Source organism: Cinclus cinclus, chromosome 9, assembly GCF_963662255.1.
Source record: "Cinclus cinclus chromosome 9, bCinCin1.1, whole genome shotgun sequence".
Classification (NCBI taxonomy): domain Eukaryota; kingdom Metazoa; phylum Chordata; class Aves; order Passeriformes; family Cinclidae; genus Cinclus; species Cinclus cinclus.
Window position 1 is genome coordinate 12,375,450 of NC_085054.1, and position 20,421 is coordinate 12,395,870.

A 20,421-nucleotide genomic window follows, 5' to 3' on the forward strand; every position below is an offset into this window, starting at 1 on the left:
GGCATTATCTGTACTCAGAGATTGGTGATTATCAAGCTGTGAAATTGCAGCAGGTTGGATGCTCCGTGGTAAATGTACACTGTGCTACCTGGAACTACAGTCAGGGCATGTTAATGACATTCCTAAGGTAATCTGACACAGCCAGCACAGCATAAATTCATGGCTAGTACCAACTGCTACCTTCAAGGAGAATGGAATACAACAATGAGCAAGGACATGTTTGTATCTAGATGAAGTCTTTTAGCTCCCATATAGATATCTTCAATGTTTGCAAACACTTTGGTTATACTGAAGGAGATTTTTTATCACAAAAAGCTTTTATCCCACTTTCAGACACAGTTCTCTTAAGAAACTGCAGTAAAATATTAAATGCTGTGCTCCATCTGCAGAAGTAGAATGAAGGAGCAAGCAGCATAACCTTTCTGAAAGTTTTGACAAGTACTTTGAAGGCAAGATTAAGAACATTTGCTATTTCCCTTGACTTGAAATCTTGCTTCAGCAGATCATATAATTCTTCTGTTACACTTCTCAACTTGTAAAATACCTGCATCTGTCTCTGGTAAGTACTAGTGTTCTGCAATTAGAGGGGGAAAAAATCTATGGATATGGATATGGATATGGATATGGATATGGATATGGATATGGATATGGATAAAACCAAAAGTACAACTTATAATTGCTTTATGGAAGCAAGAGCTCTTAAAATAATTTAGAAACTCAAACAGTTTTTTAATAACTGGTAACACTCAGCTTTTTAAGCAATCAAAAGCTTTACTGTTTTGATTTACAGGTTATTCTGTCTTTTCCAACAATTTGTCCTACTTCCTCAGCACATACTCAAAACTACTTGGAGGACTGCTTTAAGTAATAAACAAGGGCCATCTTCAGCACTAAATTTTAAACTTTTGTCCTATTCTTCCATTTTCTGGTTTTAGTTTTAAAATCCACTTAACAGCCTTACACATCTATCTCCAGTACCAAAAAACTGTACATATAAGCCCTTCCTGCAATTTTAATTTTTGTTGTTTTTTTTTTTCATGACTTGACTGTCAGAAAAAGTTCAAAGAGCAGAAACTTCACAAGAAACGCCGGTGTTATCAGAAGATTGGAAGCTTTTCCATCAGCGTTAGGAGGCATTTCCCTTCTGGGCCGCTATCTGATTTCCGACAGAACCCCCGGCGGTGTCCCGTGTCCCTCCTCTGCCGCGCTCAGCTGTGTCACCGCGCTCGAACCGCAAAGACAGCGCAACGCCGGGATCTTGCAGAACGCCGGGATCTTGCAGAACGCCGGGATCTTGCACAACTCCCAGCGGCCGCCGCTCCCCAGGCAGCCGCCCCCAGCCCCCGCCCAGGCGCGGCTGCCGAGAGCGCCCGGCGGACAGCGCGGGGCTCGCTCCGCTCCGCTCCGCTCCGCTCCCTCTCCCTCTCCGCTCCCTCTCCCTCTCCGCCATGCCCGTGCGTGCTGGGACGGGGGGCGGCAGCGCGGGCACGGCCGGCCCCGCCGCCCCCTGACCGCACTTCTCTTGCAGAGCTTCCTCAAGTGGCTGCTGGGGATCCTGGGGGTCGCCGCGGTTGTCGTGGTCATCACCGTGCCCGCGGTGCTGCTCACCCGCAGTAAGTGCGCGGTGCGAGGGGACGGCGGGGCGGAGGGGGAAAGTTGTGCGGGAAGTTTCAGCCGCAGGGAGCGGGGAACGCAGAGCTGGAGCTGCTGGGTCCTGTAGCTGGGAGGGACGGCCGGGCTCGCCAGAGAGCCTGGGGGCGCGGGGACGATTTACAAGTCCCTTAATTTTCTTGTATGTGCTGGTAATAATTAGAAGCATTTCATCGTTTTCTGTTCTTATTGAACAGAATAATCTTTGTCGCCAAATGCTCTCGAACCAGTAGTAAAATGCCAGTTACTAATTTTTCTAGGGTGTACTGAAAATATTGTATTCCCTCTCATTTGCTTTGCTTGCACAACTTCTGTTAACACCGTTGAGTGAAATTATATAAACAGCACAGTCACAGAGGTCAGAAAAGTACAGAAAGGTTCGGAATGTGTTCTTGGACTCTGACCAGTTTGCACTTTCCAGGTTGCCCGTGTAGGTCTGGGTGTTAATGTGAAACAGCATTAAATCCTGATCAAGCAATGAATTGCTTTCAGCTGGTAGGACAGAGCTGCTCCCGTTTTGCGTTCCGGTGATTAACAGCTGAGCAGTCGTGGTATGTACAGTCAGCAGGGCAAACTCTTAGCGAGGGTTTTCGAGACCAGGGCTAGGTCTGAGAAGTGCACCCCAAACAAAGTGAGGATGTGTAAATGCATCTTGACGATGTGTTCACAAGTGGCTGGTGTGTGCACAGAGTTCTGGGGTGTTGTTGTGTCAGTTAAGGAGGCAGGGCTTGTGTCACTGGTGTTCAGGAGGCAGAATTTACATTAAACTGTTCTGCAGTTCAGCTCTTGTAATATTAATATCACAGTCATTTAGAACTGGATTTTCAAAGTCCAGATATCTGAGTTACGTGTCTTCTAGGCTGAAATTTCCATCAGTGGATGCTGAGTCTATTTTCTCTTCTTTTTGGGCAGCTTTTTGCAACTTATCTCAAAAAAGCAGATTTTTGAGGTGACAAAAAATACTCTGAATTTCACAAGTGGGGAAGAGCAAGAAAAAGGGTCTTGATAACTTATCAGATGGATGTGTGCAGGCGTAACACCTAGCAAAAGAATTCAGTATGCAGGCCTGAACTCTGCTGAAGAGTTAGTACTTGTCTATCTTGATGCCAATGCTATGTCTTACTGTAAATAAAGTGGGTTTTCTTCTTTGGTGAATTGTAGCATGGGAGTTCTTTTGCTCTAGAAGTGGCTGCAATTCAAGATCAGTCATTCAGTTACATAGTAAATTCTTTTTACTTCGAAGAGGCATTTCTGTTCTATGATACACAGAATACCACCATGCTGTCAGTCTTGGCTTGTGTCCTTTGGTTGTAAAAGTGTGTGTCAGACTTATTACTGTTGGTTCAAGTCAAGGCATAGAGAACATGCCCAGGTAGTTCAGTGAGTCTCTCTGGTTAAAATAAGGATTGAGATGGCGTGGTCACAGCTGAAAAACTTGAGTTCCTGTCTCTTCACAAATCAGGTCAGCAGTAACATCGGAACACCTATGACCATTGTAGTTTGGGAGCTGCAGAGTTCTTTTTTACTGAAGGGTGCTAAGCAGATGTTTTCTGTTAGCTGAGAGTATACAGGTGGTATACTCATAAAGTAGTAGTTTATAGGTTAGAGCAATTAATCACTAGTTTGGTTATGTGGCTTTTATGAAAGACCACAGGAAACAACATTCAGCTGGGGATGCCTCTTGGGCCATGCAGGTGATTGAGTATAAAATGCTAAGTGGCAAAATTGCTTTGGGGAGGAGTAGCTCATGTGACTGTGTGAAATCAAAGTCTGCTCTGATAAAAATCCTTGTAATTGCAGTCAGATAGTTTTTATTTCATCCCAGTGGTTCAAATGTTGCACAGGAAATGAATATGATTGTTATTGATATAAACAGATAACTTGGTGTTTGGATTTCTTACCTTTGGTCTCCAGCTGTTTTCGTTGCCATGCTTCTCAATGTATTTTCATTTTGTAAGCTTAGTATTCATGCAACACATAATTAGTTTGATAAATGGTTTCCAGTGCAGTGAAAGGTAGTGAAGTTTTGCCCCTCCAGCAGAGTTCTGGCTTGTTGGCTGTCCTGTAGGCTTTGCAAGGGGAACTCCTGCTTCTTTTCATGCAGACTCTTAGCATGGGCAAATAGTGCAGACTTAAATTTGCAGAGTGGTTCCCTAATTTGAGGTGCAGCCATTTACCTGGAGAGTCTGCTGCCAGAACTCTGTACAAAAAATCTATATTTCATTTAGACCCGCTGCCTATTTTGACATCTCATTTTATATTTAATAACCACATGAGGCTACTTGCATCAAACAGTTTAATTTCAAAACAGCCTTGGGGCTTGTATTTGAAGTCTGTTGATCAAAGCATTGTTGTGCTTTGAGGAGCTATCCAACAGGTGACTACAGTAACAAGTCGTTACCCTTAAAGCATGACTATTTTATTAAAAAAAATTGGTCTGTTTGTTCATGATTCACCAATTTGCTTACACTTCTCACAGTTTTTTTTTTTCTTCTATAACCTTCCATGAAAAAGACAGATTGAAACATCCCATGTCTATATATACCTTTACCACTTCTCTAACTGCAGATCTTGTTACAGCTGGGCAGGAATGCCAGGAGTGGGAGGATGAGCAGCCAGTGCTGGAATCAAGGAGGCAGTGCAGTATTTGCTATTATTCTGCTGTCATGAGGAAGTCATAGACAGCCTTAGAGTGAGGGTCCCATGCAGCTCTCTGTCCACAAACCAGGTTTCTTCACCCACAGGTTTAATTCTCCAAGGCTGAGATATTCACTAAATGAGAATGATCATCACCATCACGATTAGATTATATTATGTGTGCGCTTTTGTGTTCTTTTGATAGAAATGCGCCTAGGAGATGCTGGAAGAGCACAGCAGGTCCTGGGGAAGTTAATGACCTTAAGGTGCCTGAGTGTTCTGAGTCTGAAAAGATAGGGAATGGACATGTTTTCCTGCTACATGTCCTTGACTTCTGTAACTGTCATTTAACTCATTATCTACCCTAATTCAAATGCTGAGTAATTATAATATAAAACCACATTATCAATAGTAGATTTCTATCTGTAGAACACTTCTGCTATTCCCTTGCTTTTCCTGAGATGGGGTAAATTTGAGAGGGACTCCAGAGCTATTGATTACCAGGTTAATGATTAAATCCCTCCAGGGAAGTCTCTGCAGCCCCATGGAGTGGCTCTTGGATGAACTGCTCCAGGAGGTGTCACAGCGCTCACTTGTTGGTTGTGGTCTCTCCTGAAGTCCTGTTTCAGCTCCTGGGTATTGGATAGAATTCTGGATGAAGTGAGCTTTTGGCCTGAGCCAGCAAAGTAGATTTTACTTACTTTTTTTTGTGGAAATCTACTTCAGTTCTCTTGCTGTCGCATAGTATAACTGTGCCTGGAGTAACAGCAGGGGGGAAGAGTTAGAGTATTCTTTTACCGGTGTTGGAAGAGAAACGGGGAAACAGCATGTTTGGAAAAGCTAGCCCGAAATGTCTCTTACTTTTCTGACCACTGAATCAGCGGGGATTCCCTTGCATCCGCTGCTCCTAAATTACATGCTTTGATTGCAGATCATTCTTGTTCTGCTGTCACTTTAGAATGGTAATAACCATTCATCTTTTCTGATTTTTATAATTTCTCTATCCCTTTATTGTTATTACTGAATATCATTATTGAATTCATATTACTGAACAAGTTTGCACTTGTCTTTCCCTTTTTATGTTTTTTTCCAGTTTCTCTCGGTAGTGGTGAACATACAGTAAAGCTTCCAATATTACGGCTTTTTTAGTTTTCCATGGTTTAAAGTCAGTTAATTTCTTTCCCTCTTTTTTAAAATTACATGTGTAAATTAGGAAAATCCACCTCAACACAGGGGAATAACCAGTACATATACCAAAAGTAATTTCTTAACATGGTTCCATTTTGGTATGGTGATACATCATACCGTAAACCTTACACAACTATTAGCTTCTTGTTTGCTTTACAACTGTCCTGATTTTGGCTGGGAATCAGGTAAATTTCTCCTGGTAGCTGGTCCAGTGCTCTGTTTTGGATTCAGTATGGGAATAATGTTGATAGCACACTGATGTTTTGGTTGTTGCTAAGTATGCTTACTCTCAAGCTGTGGACACCAGTTTCCCAGGCTCTGCCAGAAAACAGGTGCATAAGGAGCTGGGAGGGAGTATGGACAGGACAGCTGACCTGATCTGGCCACAGGAATATTTCATAACACATAATGCCATGCTCATATGAACTCGGGGGTTTGCTGCCAGGTGCTGATTGCTGCCTGGACAGGCTGGACACTGCTCACTGGGTGGTGAGCAAATGTATTTTGCATCAGTTGTCTTTCTTGGGTTTTATTCCTCTCGCTCTCCTTTTCATTACAAATATCATTGCTATTATTAGGAGTATTATATTTAGTTTTATTTTAATCATTAACTGTTCCTATCTCAACCTATGGGTTTATCTGATTCTCCTCCCCATCTCCACTGAGGGTGAGGAAGGAGGGAAGTGAGTGGTACTTAGTTGCCAGCTGAGGTTAAACAATGCCAACACCTCACACCTACAGAAACCAACTCAATTTTTCTCTTAAGAGAGGGTGGCATATTAGTAGGAAATTCCAAAATTCAAACAGAATTTATTAACTTTGTATGAGTACTACTTATGTAAAAGGTTAAGAACCTTCTTTGCAGAAGGACTTATGGTTTTACTGTTGTAATGGGGGTATAATGATGTAACTCTTTCTGGCATATCATTACGACAGTGGAAATATATATGTACTGCCAGGAGTCAGACCAGGATAGAGATGAATCATAGAATCATTAAGACTGGGAAAAACCCCCAAGATCATCAACTCCAACCTTTGATTGAACATCACTTTATCAACTAAACCAGAGCACGTCCTGTTATCTTTTAAACATTTGCAGGGATGGTGACTCCACCACTTTCCTGGGCACTCCTTTCCAATGCTTAACCACCCTTTCAGTGAAAAAATTATTCCTGATGTTCAACCTGAACCCCCTCTTGCACAGCTTGAGGCTATTTCCTCTTGTAGAGTCGCTATCTGCCTGGGAGAAGAGCATGTCCCCCACCTGGCTACAGCCTCCTCTCAGGTAGTTGTAAAAAGCAATACCATTCTCCCAACTCCCTCAGCCACTCCTCACAGGACTTGAACTCCAAACCCATCACCAGCTCCATTGCCCTTCTCTGGACACATTCCAGCACCTCCAAGTCTTATCTTGAGTTGAGGGGCCCAGAACTGGACAGGGCACTCATGGTTTGGCCTCACCTGTGCCAAGTACAAGGGGACAATCACAGCCCTGTTCCTGCTGGCCACTTTATTCCAGATACAGCCAGGATGCCATTGGCCTTCTTGGCCACCTGGGCACTCACTGGCTCATGTTCAGCCTGGTGCTGACCAGCACCCCCAGGTCCTCTTTCACTGGGCAGCTTTCCAGCCACTGTACCCTATCCTGTGACACTTCCTGGGGTTGTTGCAACCCAAGTGTAGGATCTGGCACTTGCTGCACCTCAGGCAGTTGGCCTTGGCCCATCAATCCAGCCTGTCCAGATTTTTCTGCAGAGCCCTCCTGCCCTCCAGGAGAGCAACACTCTTGCCCAACTTGGTGTCATCTGCAAACTTAATGAGGATAAACTCAATCCCCTCATCCAAAGCATCGATAAAGATTATTAAACAGAAGTGGCCCCAATACTGAGCATTGGAAGTTAGTCCTTTGGAGTTTAGAAAAATAATTTTGTATGTGGAATTGTTGAAAAAGAAAAATAACAAGAAAATGCAGCCTCTCTGGGCAACCTAAGAGTGAAAGAAGCAGTTTTGCTGAAATATAAACATCCATTGACCTGTATCCAGTCTTCAAAGCAGCGCTCTTGAATGTCAGCAATTATTTTATTCTGTCAAAATTAACCTGTTTGACCTTTCTTTTCAAATGGAATCTGAACAATAAGAGCCGAAACTTGGAATTCAATGTGTGTTTAATTGGTCGGTGCCACAAAGTGGATAAGTAAGAATATACTGGTAATGGACTACCTTGTAGATTAAGAAAATGTTTCAACTAGAACTTCTATGACTGTACCCTTACAGCTTGGCGTGTGTTTTCATATTCAGATACTATGTGGAAGGTGTTGACAGAAAATGAAATTTTAATTTTATACATAGCCAACAAATCTTAATAGTGGCCTGATTTTTAGTAATGAGACCTTAGCAAAATATGTATGTCACCAGGGAGAAAAACATTCATCAGTTTGGAAAAATCCCTAAACCTGTTCATCAGCCACCTGTCTTAAAATGCTTCTCGTTTTCCAAGAGAGAGTTTTGTTGCTTTCCGAAGCCCCTCTGAATGAAAATGACACTTTCTCGATTAGGAAGAAATCATACTCCCAACTAGACAACTGTGTATGAATATTAAATACCCACTTGTTCATAATCCATCAAATTAAGTATTCAGTTAAATAAATAACCTGGAAAATTAATATTCTCACAGAAACTTCAAGAGCAATCAATCCAGCCTAGTAGTTTTTTTAGAGTCACATTTCAGATGAAATTGAGCAAGCACTTTTTTAACCTTTTCTGAGCATTTTAGAATAAAACCATTGTTTGTTATGTCTCTTAAGGTGGTAGTTATACAGTCTGTGCTGTACTTGTGCAGTTTTCTTATTATTTGGAAATAAGAGTAAAGCTGTAATGGTTGATATAAATGTCTCCCTGTGATGTTCCAGATGTCACAGGTATCCAACCTGAAGAAAGAGAACCTGCAAAAACTGTTGTGAGGTGTTTTTCTGTGTGTGTGTCCCCAAGGACTTTGCTGCCTGTTTCTTCTTAAGCTTAAGGGAAGAGAAGTTTAAAAGTATCCAAATATATATCCAAGTATACTGTTTAAAAGTATCCAATAGACTGAGGTCTGAGAATTGATAGGGGAAGGTTAACATATTGGTTGGTCAGTCACCACATCCGTACTTGAGTGTTTTTATTAGTTGTTTTTATTCTAGTATTTTGATTTTGTTGAAATCGAAATCCTTCCCTTCTGGACCCTGTAGATAAAAGGGTATATGCAGGTAGATGAAGGTAGATTTTAGGTTTCCTTTGGGAAAAAAAAAAAGGCAGGGAGAATGCAGGGAGAGTATTGCACACCTGAATTTAAAATCTGTATTCTTTGTTTTCAGAGGAAAAAGATCACAAAGACTCACAGACTGAGTTATTACTTGTCACACTTTGGAAAAAGTATTTTGTGCACTGCAGGCAGTAAGAAAGAAATACTATATATAGAAGCTGACTTCAGTGTACTGAAGCTGATGACCAAACTCATTAGCTTAACTAGATTCAAAGTTTCACTTGGTCTTTTCAGACTAACTCAGTAACTTGGCTTTAATTTTCCAGTCAAAATTGTAATGCTAAAATAAACTTTAAGATACCTTGGCGAAAATCACATTGAAAGAGGGATAAATATTTAATCAGTTATTTCATCATATTCATATGAGGAATTGTTTGTTATTTAATATTTTTATTAGACCTGAATATTTTAGTGCATCTCAGATTTTTAGGGCTCTTTTTTATTTGAGGCATTTCTGAAATTTGGGTTTGATGATAGGCAAGTGATTCACAATTGCAGCTATTAGCAGTTGGGGTTCTGCAGTAAACTTCCCAGAGTGAGCATGGGGAGAAAGGCACAAAGGTCACTTTCTTTTCAGCTCAGTTTCCTGAAGTAAGAGAGCCCAGAGGTCTTCTGGTCATTTTTGTCACTGTCAGAAAGGTATTTTCATTTCCATGAGTTTGTTGAGTGACCTTGATGGAACTCCTTTGTTTTATGCTTGATGAATTTACTTTGCAATAAAGTTTTATTGCCTTTCCACTGCTATTACTCTAGAGACGGGTAGCTAAAACACTTTAATAACCAGCAACAGAAATCCACCTAGTAGCCAGGTTAAGAAGCTGGGGTGGAACAATTTACAGCAAGATCAAAATCTCTCTTCTGTCTGTTTCTTTCAGAGGAGACCTCTTCAGGAAAAACATACACTCTACAGAATTACTTGAACAATGACTATAAGTACAAAACGCATAATTTGGAGTGGATTTCAGGTAATTCATTTATGCATACAGCTTGAATGTCAAGAAAATGTACTACCTTCAGCAATGTACTACCTTTGGCCGCCTCATGCTGAGGTGACTACTGTATTCTGAAAAGAAGTCAAATTATTTAATAGTACCACTATGGAAGGGTGTGTAGCTCAAAGGGTTGATACCTTGTTTCCCTTAAAAATGTGCTCAGGTTTATGGTAAGTTATGGTCTCCTACTGCTGAAAGAGCATACTCATATCTGTGCTTCAGGGTAGAAGCATGTTACCCTCTGAGGTGTGTCAGCTTCCTGTGCATGGGGCTGCCAGGGAGCAGGGACATGCAGGCTGCTTTTCCTTTTGAGTATGCCTAGTGCCCCAAGGGAAAGAGATCCCAAAAGGTGGATGCTGTGAGCTCCACGACTACATTTCATGAACACTCTTGTGCTATAAGCATCTTTTCATTATAGAATTGGGGCACACAGCATTGACCAGATTTTTGGATTTTATTTCCTGATTAAAAACATAAAGGGGAAATAGAAGTAACTGGATGAGCATTTTACTTTTTGTTGTCGTCTCTCTTGTGCTTTTAGGAAATCAGTATCTTCACAAAACAGATAATGGAGACATCCTATGTATCAGTGCTGACAACGGAGCATCTTCAGTAATCCTGGCAAATACAACATTAGTATGTTGACTTATATAAAATATATGCAGAAATGGGGAAAGGTATTAGATTTCATGCTTTGTTCTGCGTAGTCTTTGGAATCTGTGCTTAATATGTTTCTTTTGCCCTTTGTTGACAGGATAAGTACCAGGCAAGCACAGTTACATTGTCTCCTGACCAAAAGTTTGCACTTCTGCAATACAGCTATACAAAGGTACAGTTGCACTTTACATCTGAGGATGAAATGGGAAAATAGAGGTTTGGGAACAACTGAGAGGCTGAGAGAACGTGAGGGAAATGGAGATGGATGGACGAATACGATGAATGTCTGTGAGGGAGCAGTCAAGTTGAGCAGGCAGGAGGAGAAGAGACTGGTATTATCTGTGAGCTTGGCAGAAGAGAGTTGACTGCTCGAGGGGGAAAAAAGCATCTGGATAAAAAGTGGATGGAGAGTTATCACAAGGAGAACCAGGCTGGATGGTTTATATGAGAAGACAGTCTAGGAGAGCAGATAGGCGTGGTTGTCCCAGGAGCTGTGTGGGTTAGGAGAAGTGATGAGCAGATATGCTGGTATACATCTGCTTGTATATGTATGCTATATATATGTGTGGTTGTTATATTGTGGTGGTAGGAGGTAAGAGTTTAAAACTGAGGTGAATGAAAATCTGCATGTGCTTCAGAGAAGGCTTGTGCTTGGAGTGGGCTTGTGTGTCCCTGTTGCCTCCTGTCAGAGAGCACATGAAAAGCCTGCAGCAGAATGCCTCATCCTGCCATGGTGCTGAGCTGTGAAACAAAGGTGAACCCACATTTATGCCAGGTGGCATGAAACCCTGGCTCTGTGCCAGCTGAGAAGCCTAATGGAGGTGATCATTTGCTGTGCAGTTTGTGCATTCAGAAACCACTAACTTTGTTATTCTTTCCTTTCTTTTTTCTAGAGAGCTGCCAGTTCTGTTTGTCAAAAGTTCAGAGCTAACTTGTGCAGTGTAAAAATAATTGAGCACTGTGTCACTGAGCATTGTCTACATGTCCTGGCCTTGCGGTCCCTGAGTGGTTCTTGCACTGTGCCTGATACAGTCTGTGCACTCAGTCATCATTTTTTTTCAGTTTTAGCTTCCATGCTGAGACTTCCTAAGTCAGTACCTTTTGTCTTGGTTAATTTTTCAAAATTATTTGACTCTTCACTGCATCATTAGAGGCTACAAAATGCCTAATATTTTACCAGCCACCCTACACATCCCCTCTACTTGTAATTTATTGCTCTGTAGTATTTGTTGCATTCATAAGAGTTAGTTTTGTTTTAATGCCAAAGCAAGATATTTTAACCTTTATATAACAGTGTGATTGAAAGTTCTGTTATTATTAATCTTTATTGCAAAGAAAGAGAGTAACAAAATGAATCATCAGGATGTAGACACTTGTTATGTAATAGCCATCTGGCTGTGTAGTACTAAGTTGTTGGTTTATATCTTCATACAAATACCCAAGAACCCTCTTAGAAGGGAGCATTATTGCAACATGTCAATGCTGTGGGCTAAATCAAACCTCTCCAGCCCCACATAGGGAACATGTTTAAGTGTGTCTGCATTATTATCATCATCTTTCTGTTAAGTGCCAACAGAGCAATACAGATTTCAAGAGGCAGATTTCTCAGAGAAGGGTTTTATTTTTGTGACAATATGAATAGGTCACCCTAGTACTGGAAGAGCTGCTACAGACATACTGCTGGGACTTGTGAGAACTACTATAAAATAAGATGCCAAGTTAAACAATACAACATGAAAATGAGACAGAAAACAGCAAATGAGCCATTAAATCACAAGGAGGAGGATTAACAGCACACTGACGATAGTCTGCCATGTAGCTACAAGGGTATCTGAAAATCTGCAGCATCTCTGGCATCTGTATCTTTGTCCTTAATCAGTCAGTGGCCTCTGTCATAGCATTTAGGTGATGACCCCAGAAGGGTGGAAATTCTTTAGTCTTTCCTTAAACCTGGTAGAGATCTGTTACCCTTGTATGTTCATTGTGTTCTCTCTATCTTGATAAAAATTACAAGGAGGGCTTTAGGGGTAATTCAAACTTCAAGAGATATGAAACCTGGTAAAATTTATTTTCTTAATATTAAAATAATTATTTTGCAGTTGTGGAGGCACTCCTTTACAGCTTCATATCACATCTATAATTTCAGTAGCAGGTCAGTAATTTTTGCACTTAAGGTGTTTTTTTAACATTTTTTTTGCACTGAAATGTCATTTCACTGATCTCTCTTGGCTGCATTTTGTTTTTGTTTCTCCAGTTCTATCTTAGATGATGGTCTACTACCTAATGATACGCAGTATATATCCTGGTCACCTGTTGGTCATAAACTGGTTAGTAAAGTGCAATTTACATAAACAGTCATTTTCATACACGTGACATGGAAACTCATGTTGTCTGTACCCTTGAGGTTTTGGGACTTTCCTGCTGTTAGGTAAAGTAGCTGAACTAGTTTCAAAATAGACTACTGTTGCTGGAAAGACTCCAAAGTCCCTCTATGTGTTTTGTTCTTTAATGAAAATGCATTCCTGAAAATATCTCGTGGCCCCAGTAGTCATGAAATGCACAAATGCACAGGAACTTCATGTTTTTACAGTTGCAGACAGTAGCTCATCCCTTTCAAAGACAGCAGCATTACAACTGTCTGTTTAATCATCACTGTGTGATTTTTATCTCCTAATAACACAATAATCGATGAAGTTTTATGTGAAGCATGAAATGGGATTAGAGGATTAAAATCTGGTTTGCACTCTTTCCCACTGTTGTTTTCTTTCTCCCCTCCATGATGACAGCCAGCACATCTACAAGGCTTGTGCCTTCCCAGTGTTGCATGTTGGACTGTCACAGGAAAATGTGGTGTTTATTTATTCTTATTGCTTAATGAATTAATATGTGAATTGTAAAGACCAACAACAGAAGCAAAGGAAGTTGAAAAGTGTTTCTGCATCTTGGAGCAAAGCTCTGGAATAAAACTTCAGTGTGTTCTTCAGTTATTGGAGATGAAAACCAGGGGTGATAAGAGAGGTAGGCAGGTGCCAAAAACTAGAGTTCTGAGAGCTACTGAAGAAATGTACCATCTTTGCAGGTCGATTGGCAGCACTGGGACCCCTGTGAATGTTTTACCAAAGCCCTGATAGTTTTCTTTGAAAAACAAATTAGTGGAAAACTACTCCTAATGAATGCAAATAAACTTGTATTTGGGAGAAAATTATTTGCAAGATTTTCCTAACTTGGTGCAGTAGTCATGTCACTTATCACAGTTGATTTGGTTTTTCGCATCTAGGCCTGAAGTTATGTTGCTAACCCTGATCTGTATTAGTATTTGTATTAGTAATTCCAAGTTTGTTAAGTCTCAGTGCTGTTTGGTGGAATGCAGCTTTTAGAGATGGTTTTTGTCATCTATTGTAAATTGCCCAGTAGATGAAATAAAGAAAGGAAGTAGGATTTACTGTAGTAGTAATTGTTATTGCAATGATGTTTTGCAGGCATATGTTTGGAATAATAATGTTTATGTAAAAGCTTCACCAACAGCAGAAGCTGTGCAAATCACTCAAAATGGAGAAGAAAATAAAGTTTTCAATGGAATACCAGACTGGGTTTATGAAGGTAACTACATCAAACAAGTTTTACTTTCCATTATCGTTTCCATTATCGTTTCCATTATCGTTTCCATTATCGTTTCCATTATCGTTTCCATTATCGTTTCCATTATCGTTCTATTTGGTTTATTGTAATTATTATCTCATTCCTTACCACTGAAAAATTCAAATTGATCAAAATCTGTATTTTGAAAGAAATGTGCATCCTTATCTGGGCTTAATACGTGGCTACTGTGAGGATCTAAGAATGTATATGAGTTTGCCTAGTTTGCATTGTGTCACTGGAAATCACAGTGTGAATTATCTTCACATGATAGATTATAGATACTGATCTAATGTCTCATTTCAGAACACCAACAAACAGTCTGCATTTTAGTATCTGGACTTCAATTAAAAAAAAAAAATCCTATCAAAACCTAGTGAGAATAGCACCTAGGATAGAAGAGCCAACTTACCAATTATTACTTAAATATGTTTGCATCTCTTTCAGAGGAAATGTTTGGCACCCATTCTGCTCTGTGGTGGTCTCCAAATGGCAAGTTTTTGGCATATGCATCCTTTAATGATACAGAAGTTCCTGTTATAGAGTATTCCTTTTATTCTGAGGACACCTTGCAGTATCCAAAGACCATTAAAATCCCATATCCCAAGGTCTGTGTTATTTATTAAACATGTTTGCTCTGTAGTTTCATTAAGAGAGTAGTCTCATTTAATCAGTTCCTGCTAATGAAAATATTGTCTGTCTCTCCTCAACAGCTTGCTGTGATTACTCTTTCTGAAGTCAACAGCATCTGGCAATGTTAAAGTGTTTTATTATCTCCAGGGGAATGAAAAAATAGTGGGAAAAAGTATGATTTAAGGTTCTGTTGTTTCACCATAAAATTTGGAGGTAGTGAGTAGATGTTGAGATAAAAAAGCTCTCAGGGAGTTAAGCTGGTACAAAGTGTTAGGCAGATGTGCATTAGGTTAGGGTTGTGCATGGTATTGATAACAGAATCTTCTTCAGCTAATCTAGCATTTTCAGTTTCCTGTATTGAGAGGAAGAGGAGGAATCTGCTAAAGGAGTTTCTTTGCCACACCTTAAGCTCTTCCAGTTTTAGCTGTGAGAGTAAACCTTTAGTGCAAGGAGCTCCTCCTCCTTTCCCCTCTTCTCCAGGTGAGAAGAGCATTCATGCTCGCTGCTCATGACACAGCTGACACTGGGCTGAAAAGGGTGAGAGTCAGAGTGCTCTAGCAGTTCCTTCATGTGCTCCACGTAGGGAGGGCTTCATATTTAATACAAGACTGACCTGTTACTTGATGTTATGCAGGATTTTGATTTATCTGAGCAATGCACTTATAACATAAAGCAAGTACAAATTACACTGAGAGTGCAACAATTGCACTACCCTGCTGAGTGTCAACACAAACATGTTCTCACTGTTGGATGCTTACCATCACAGTACTGGGCATCCCCATTGCTGGGAAGGAATAGATGGGTTGAAATCATCATTTTAGTTCTTTCTGTTCACCTTGGGTTTTTATACTCTGTGTTGACTTAAGGCATCAATATGTCCCACCCCAATGATGGTCTGGCCATCCCAGGAAGATATTTTCACTCTTGACTAAGGGGGAAGGGCAGATGATACAGCCAGATTATTGCTCATCTGTTACAGCTGCCTGGTGGAAAAACTTCCCTCTTTGTGCCAAGCTCAGCTTTCTCTGCAGCAGCCATGATCACCCCCTACCCTTCCCAAAGGTCCTAGAGCACATGGCCTTTGACCCTAGAGGGGCCACTGACAGCTGCAGGTGCTCTACCCTGAGCATGGCCCCTGAGAAGGGACATCAGTGTACAATGACTTGCCAATCTCAATTATGCATTTTATTACAAACCCCCTTTGTTTTGAATATTGCTGACTTCTAGAGGTGGATCAAGTGAGCTACCTGTTACCATGAGGAGTTGGCTGGTTAAGTACAAGAGAAACAGCCCTTACTGACACAGCTCTTTTGCTGTCAGCAGCATTACATTGGAGATAATGGAGCACATGCTGCAGTCACAGCTTTGTGGTATAGGCAGCTGTGACATGATTAGTTAATGCAAGGTGCTGCTTCCATGGAGAAGCACTTCCCTGTGTGTTAGCAATTGATTTGTTTCTCTGCTAGGTACTGTGTGTTTCATGTAGGATGAGATCTGGTCAAATACAGCAAGCCCTGTGCAAAATACAAAGGACAATTTATGTATCAGTCATAAAAATGCATATAGGAACTTGTCTTTTCACATGCTTGCAGTTGGCTGGTTTTACCTTTCTCTCTGTAGTAACTTATTCATCTATAATTTAAACACTTACTTCACCAAGAATATTCCCTCTTCAAAAGTACAATGAAAAAAATTTATTTTTAGGCAGGAGCTACAAATCCAACTGTACAATTCTTTGTTGTGGATACCACATCACCTCAAGATTCCAGCCCTGTTGAAATATCTCCACCTGAAGAAATAAAATCAAGGTGAGAAATTTTGATTAAATATTTGATATTTGATCATTCAAAGAAACAATGTTTGGAGAGGAGGAGCTTTTATATGTGACCTCCCTGTATTCAGTGTATATGGCAGTTTTTCCCTGTAATGTGGCTCTGGTAGCAGCAAGATTTACCAGAGAAAAATCTGCACAGAGATTATCCTCCTAGTGATTATATATAGATGGCATATTCCATGTATGTTATATTCAGAATGTGACAAGTTCTTGGCTCATCACATTCAGTGGAGTCTAACTATGGTGAAGTCATTTCACAGTACAACTTTAATATGAGCAAGTTTTCGTATAATCAAATTATAATATATGTATTTCAATTCACTGAGGGGGAAAAAAAAACCCAACAAAACAAAACCTTAATGGTAAGTGAAGATTTGATTTCATTGGAACCAGTCTCCTTGCTAAGGCAAGGTATCATGGTTGTCTTCAGATTTATACTTAAAATGTTTGTTTTCTTTGGGAAGATGGTGAAAACCAGCACCTCTCAGAGTAAATGGAAAATTGTATTCCTCAAAATGCCACTGGAAATGCACAACATGATATAAATGTATTTTGTAAGGAGCAGCTACATCAATTTAAAGTGCATGCACACAATTTGGTATTCCAGATCTTGGGTTTTGTTTTTTTTTTTCTTTTTAACAGTATCGTGGAAATATTTTAGAGGTTTGCACTTACAAACATGATGGCTATGAAAGCACAGGTTATACTGATACACCAGAAAAACACAAAGGTCTGTTAGCTTATGCATAAAACCAGCATTTTATACGTGGGGGCCAAAAAGCTATAACTGGAAAATCAGTACTCTTCTGTTCCAGTCCTCGCCACAGTGTAACATCCATGTGTTAGCAGAGATGCAAGCTCTTATGAATATGTTGTTCTTTATCTTTCCCTTACAGTCACACTGCAATAGTTACATGTTAGATAGCTGTCATGCCTTGTTTTCCTCCAGAATTCCAGTGCCTCCGAATTAAAAGCCCTCTACACTTTGCTCAGTACTGACTAAGATCTTTGCTGTCTTAGAGGCTTTTTTTCCTTTTGTTAATACCTTGTGGAAGTTGATGTGAGGAGAATAACCATCAGCTACCTTCCAGCCTCGCACCCATCTGGCTAACAGAGGCGTGAGTTACGTGGAGTTAATTCATTTTTAAATTAATTTACCACTCTGTTAGTCTGGATTAATGCAAATATAAATCTTGAATGATGAGTTCAAGGATCAAAATTCACTCCTTCTCCCAGTGGCTGATCCAAATAATGGTCAGGTCTCCCTATATGTGTCCTGCAAAAGTCGAGGTGGCCAGAACGAGTCTTGGGGAACTTTGCAAGAGCAAAGGTACACGTGTAGTAAAAGGTGAGCAACGTGCAGTGTTGCTGTTGAGTAGTTTTTTTTCTGGAAGCACAGAGTATTGAATATTTACATTGTATTTATATGCCTACCCCTGTATGACAGGAAAGGTTAGTTTTTGTGATGGAAAATTCTGTTTTTACTTCCATGGAGCTAAATTTTGCGCAAGACTAAGTTTGAGTTGGTGGCATGCCTCATCCACCTGCCTGCTCGGGGATGTCGAGGGGCAGTGCCTCAGCAAATGCTTGCCTGGTACAGCACTGTCCAGGGCTTGGATGAGCACCAGTTTTACCCCCACATATGAAGGGGGCATAGTACACTTATGTTAGAGAGCACGATTTTTATATGTATTTGTCAAGAAAAACTGCCAGAATCTGGAATGGCAGTGCTTTACCATGTGATGGTACTTGAAACCTGACACTGCATGAATGACCGGAATGAAATCCATGCAGCGTTTCAACAATTGTTTTGGCACCATGGGTACAGGGGGGTCCTGTTAGCCAACAGGAGGATGAAGGGAGTGGATCCTTCTTGTCTGAAATGATCTGTTCTAAAACAAGCTGACTTCGGAGCAGACAAATTGCAGAGTATTCCTTTCCAGCAACAAATGAGGAAGGGCAGTGCAAAACAACTGTATTTTATACTTGAGTTAATTGCAGCTTAGTTATCTCTTTTTGGGTTGTTGAATACTGAAGGAGTCTTCCCTCTCTCACAGGGGAGAGATATTTATCCTAATAGCTTGATAAATATTTTTTTGTTTGTTTTCCCTGTAATGTCCATCTTGTCTGATTAATGATTTATAGTCACCAGAATTGTTAACATCTCTCACTCTGAAGGAATTAAAAGTGTGGGACTAATTCGCCTTTTACAAAACAATGGAAACCACTATTATAGGTACAGGAAAAATTATGTTCTCTTTTTCTTTTTCTTTTTGACAAACAAGCTCTTGCAGACTCAATGGCAGTAGCAATTAAATGACCTGCTGACTTCCCAGTCAAATATAAATGCAGAAATAGACCCTTTCCAAACATGCTTTTGAAATTGTAATCTAGAAATAAATCTGAAGGGTTTTGATAACCAGCTGACATATTTTTAATCCATCCACAGTAACTGTAGTGTTTCCCTCCCCAAACTGCAGTGATCAGAAAGATACTCTTATCACAAAACTTCCCACACATTTTTTGTTAACTAACTTTGGGGGAAAAGGGAACATGAACTTGGAACTAAGTCAAATGTGCAAATTACGGTTAAAAATGTATACTTGCTTTGGAGGGGAAGTTTGTTTTATTTTAGTTTATAAGGCTTCAAGGAGATAGGAAAGATCTAAAAAAAGAAAATAGTACATCTAACAGATCGTTACGGTAAACAAAGCCACTAAATTTTATGTGGTGAATTTTTTAAATTAATATACAGGAATATTCATGAAATGTTTTTTTTTTTTTCTGATACTTCTGTCTTCATGCCAGCTGGGTGGTATTCTGAAGATGAAAGTAAAATATTCAAATAGCAATATCTAGTTTTGGTATGATCTCTCCCTCCATTGTAACTGCTAAATTGAATAAAAGTATGTATCACTCAGAAAATAATTACAAGCAACTGACTTCAGGCAGCTAAGGATAAAATTCCTTAATCTAAGGCATATACAACTTAATATTCAGAATAATTTCCTCTAGATGCACATAGTACAAGATTTATTAACAGCCTGGAGTAGCTATTATTTTATGCATTAGAGAATAGCTGTTAAAATGTAAATGCAGTCTTTCTGGAAGTGGGTTTGTATGAGCCATCTAATTCTTTATTGTATCTCTGAAAATAACCAAGGCATCTACTAGCAGCAAAAACAATTGAAAAAATGGCTCAATTCCATTTGCATCATTGTTTATTGTTGAAGAGTAGATTAAAATGAAAATAGCCAGATGAGCCTCATTCAGTGAATTGCTGAATGCAATTGTATGGTATGCTATTATAGAGGATTTTAAATATCTTATTTTCTTGCTGTTTTCAGGGATCATTATTTGAGTGTTGTAACATGGGTGACAGATGAAAGGATTTGTCTGCAGTGGCTCGGAAGAATTCAGAATATTTCTGTCCTCACAGTCTGTGACTTTATAAATGGTAATTGGTCGTGTCCACAGGTAAGAAAAATCAGGTGGGAGAGTTGCAATGGTAAACTAAACTAGAAAGGAGTAGTATGTATCTGTATATTTATCTTTGTAGAAATTAAGCCTGATGCTAAATAAACATAATTGTTGTGGGATTGTTTGTTTTTCTCGTTCTTAGGAAAAACAATTTACTGAAAAAAGTACAACTGGCTGGATTGGCAGAGTAAGTGCTCAATTTCTAAAACTGCTACAGTGCTAATTTCTGATAATTGGGAAAATTTTATATGAGCCTGTTGCATTTTTGCAGTGCCTCTTGTGTGTAGGTCCAATCTTCTCACTTGCTGCATTTTTCACGTACAGGAAAAAAATTATCTCAAATGTCACCCCACACCTGGGGTTAAGGTTTATTTTTTTTTGTGGGTAATGGGTTCCAAACTCCCAGGCTGGGC

The 20,421-nt window shown here is 39.9% G+C and overlaps 1 protein-coding gene across 1 annotated transcript in view; it reads left to right on the forward strand.

Annotated features, from left to right (window-relative positions):
- The first annotated feature begins 58 nt into the window (after positions 1–58).
- DPP4 (dipeptidyl peptidase 4) overlaps positions 59–20,421 on the forward strand; it is a 39,704-nt gene continuing 19,341 nt past the window's right edge. The window contains exons 1-13 of the mRNA XM_062498009.1: positions 59–127; positions 1,054–1,380; positions 1,529–1,613; positions 9,652–9,741; positions 10,310–10,404; positions 10,523–10,597; positions 12,525–12,577; positions 12,680–12,752; positions 13,905–14,025; positions 14,509–14,669; positions 16,399–16,502; positions 19,876–20,005; positions 20,151–20,195. Of these exons, the coding sequence (XP_062353993.1) occupies positions 59–127; positions 1,054–1,380; positions 1,529–1,613; positions 9,652–9,741; positions 10,310–10,404; positions 10,523–10,597; positions 12,525–12,577; positions 12,680–12,752; positions 13,905–14,025; positions 14,509–14,669; positions 16,399–16,502; positions 19,876–20,005; positions 20,151–20,195 (1,428 nt within the window). The remainder of the gene's footprint in view (positions 128–1,053; positions 1,381–1,528; positions 1,614–9,651; positions 9,742–10,309; positions 10,405–10,522; positions 10,598–12,524; positions 12,578–12,679; positions 12,753–13,904; positions 14,026–14,508; positions 14,670–16,398; positions 16,503–19,875; positions 20,006–20,150; positions 20,196–20,421) is intronic.